Below are 1,846 nucleotides of genomic sequence, written 5' to 3'. Positions count from 1 at the left end.
ATAATGACAAATCTCCCAGATGCTTTTCGAGATTCTGTCCACTGTTTATACTATCTTACTGGCTAGGAAAATTTTCCAAATAGTCACTTAACTGAATGCTTTAAAGAACAGGAATAAGCCTGACCTGATGGACTTATGAGTTTCAACTATTAAGAATCTCCTCATATTAAATTTATATTTCATTTTATCCTAAACAATCCTTAAGACAGATCCTGGCAACGGGTCCTTTGTTTTACTTAGGAAAGGATCCATTTTTTTTTGAAGTTGCTACTGACATGCTGCTTCTGTCTTGAACTGTCCTGCGAGTGTCCTGATACCAATAAGCAGCATGAACCTGCAGGTATTTATATTCCCCCCCGCCCCGAAGTCAGACACAGGAACTGAGTAGCCAACATATATGCCAGACAATGACAAAAACTCTAATTAGATCCGCTGGAAAAATATTCCCTCTGTTGGTTATGGATGCCCCGCTTCCAGACACAAACCATACTCCAAACTTACATTAGGAGCAAAAAGTTAACCACTGACTAAAGTTGTTATACTGTTTCTCAGTTAGAAAGCAGGGTCTTCAGCTTGCCAAGTTTAAAGCATTGTCTTGATGTCTATACCAGGCTGAATTTAGCTGAAATATTTAGCTGTTTGTTTATTTACAACAGTAGCTTTGTTTCAGGGTCATGAAAGTTTGGCATAAGATGTCCTTTAATGGTGAGAAACTCTTATCATCCACAGAAAAAAATTGCTTGGATTTCACCAAGCTGAAAGACCAGCCCCAGACTTGTAAGAAAACAATATTACGGGACCAAAAGTGGTATCCTACTGACTGCCACAGCAGCATTGTTCCAAGCACCAGATATTACTAAGACGCTACACCAATCCTCCAGTTTCCCTGTCCTCTCCGAAACATCCGTGACACCTATGTCCTAGTGCTAAGGAAACATCCAGGGGCAACGTTAAAGGACTTCTACTCTGAATCCCAGCTATTCATTCAAGCTACGTGTAAGAATGGTCTTAACCTCTACGGATAAGCAAGTTCCTGTCACTCTTTGCAGCTCCCGAGCTTGGCCTTGAATGTCTCTGTGATCATGCTTAACTCCATGCTCCAATTGGCGAGCATAGGCTTTCCCATCGAGAGCAAGGATACAGGTCATCAATAGACAGAGCTAGCACCTCTAACAGCACCTTACAAGTTACACTAAGTCCAGCTATAGCAATACAAGGAATCAAGACGATTCCCCACCAGAGAAAGTGTGTGACCCTCTACAATTCAAGCCTGTCACACCTGACATAGATGAACAGTTTGATGGCCCTGGAGAGCTTCTTCTAACAAGAAGAATTCCATCAACAATTTGATCTGTTGTTGAAGCATGTGAAGACCCCATTAACATCTGGTCTCTGAGCTCGCCCCATCCAGCCTGGGTCACTGGCCTCCATTCTCCAAGCGATTTCCATTGAGAGGAAGCCCTCCCCCCATTCTCCCAGCCAATCTAACACATCCTCTCCCCTCATAAAACTCTTGGGCTCCTGCAAGTATCTCAACAGCCAGACTTCAGGAAGCGTGCTTCCCTCTCACTGCTGTTTAATTCGAGATTTCTATTAATCCACTAGTATTCCCATCACCCCAGCTGGGCGTAAGTACTCACCGTGCACCAGGGAAAGAAACAAACCCAATGTATCACATGAGAAAGGCAGACAGAAATGTGGGAAGAGAGCAGAGAAATCCAAGAGACATCCCCAAGGAGTGAAAGAAATATGAAGGCTGCTCTCAGCACTCCAGCAGGTCCGGAGGAGGGCCACGGAAATGGTCCGGTGGCTGGAATACTTCTCCTGTGAAGACAGGCTGAGAGAG

General features: G+C 44.0%; 1 protein-coding gene across 1 annotated transcript in view; it reads right to left on the bottom strand.

Moving 5' to 3' along the window:
* The window catches only part of LOC103915543 (PH domain leucine-rich repeat-containing protein phosphatase 2-like), a gene marked incomplete at both ends in the record, with an annotated part of 9,131 nt that extends 7,363 nt beyond the window's left edge, over positions 1-1,768 (bottom strand). The window contains one exon of the mRNA XM_009322381.1: positions 1,641-1,768. Coding sequence (XP_009320656.1) covers positions 1,641-1,768 — 128 coding nt within the window. The remainder of the gene's footprint in view (positions 1-1,640) is intronic.
* Between the last annotated feature and the right edge of the window lie 78 nt (positions 1,769-1,846).

This window comes from Pygoscelis adeliae, unplaced genomic scaffold (assembly GCF_000699105.1).
Source record: "Pygoscelis adeliae isolate BGI_AS28 unplaced genomic scaffold, ASM69910v1 Scaffold914, whole genome shotgun sequence".
Taxonomy (NCBI): domain Eukaryota; kingdom Metazoa; phylum Chordata; class Aves; order Sphenisciformes; family Spheniscidae; genus Pygoscelis; species Pygoscelis adeliae.
Note: the sequence above shows the minus strand (reverse complement) of the source record. Positions and strands in the feature narration are given on the sequence as shown.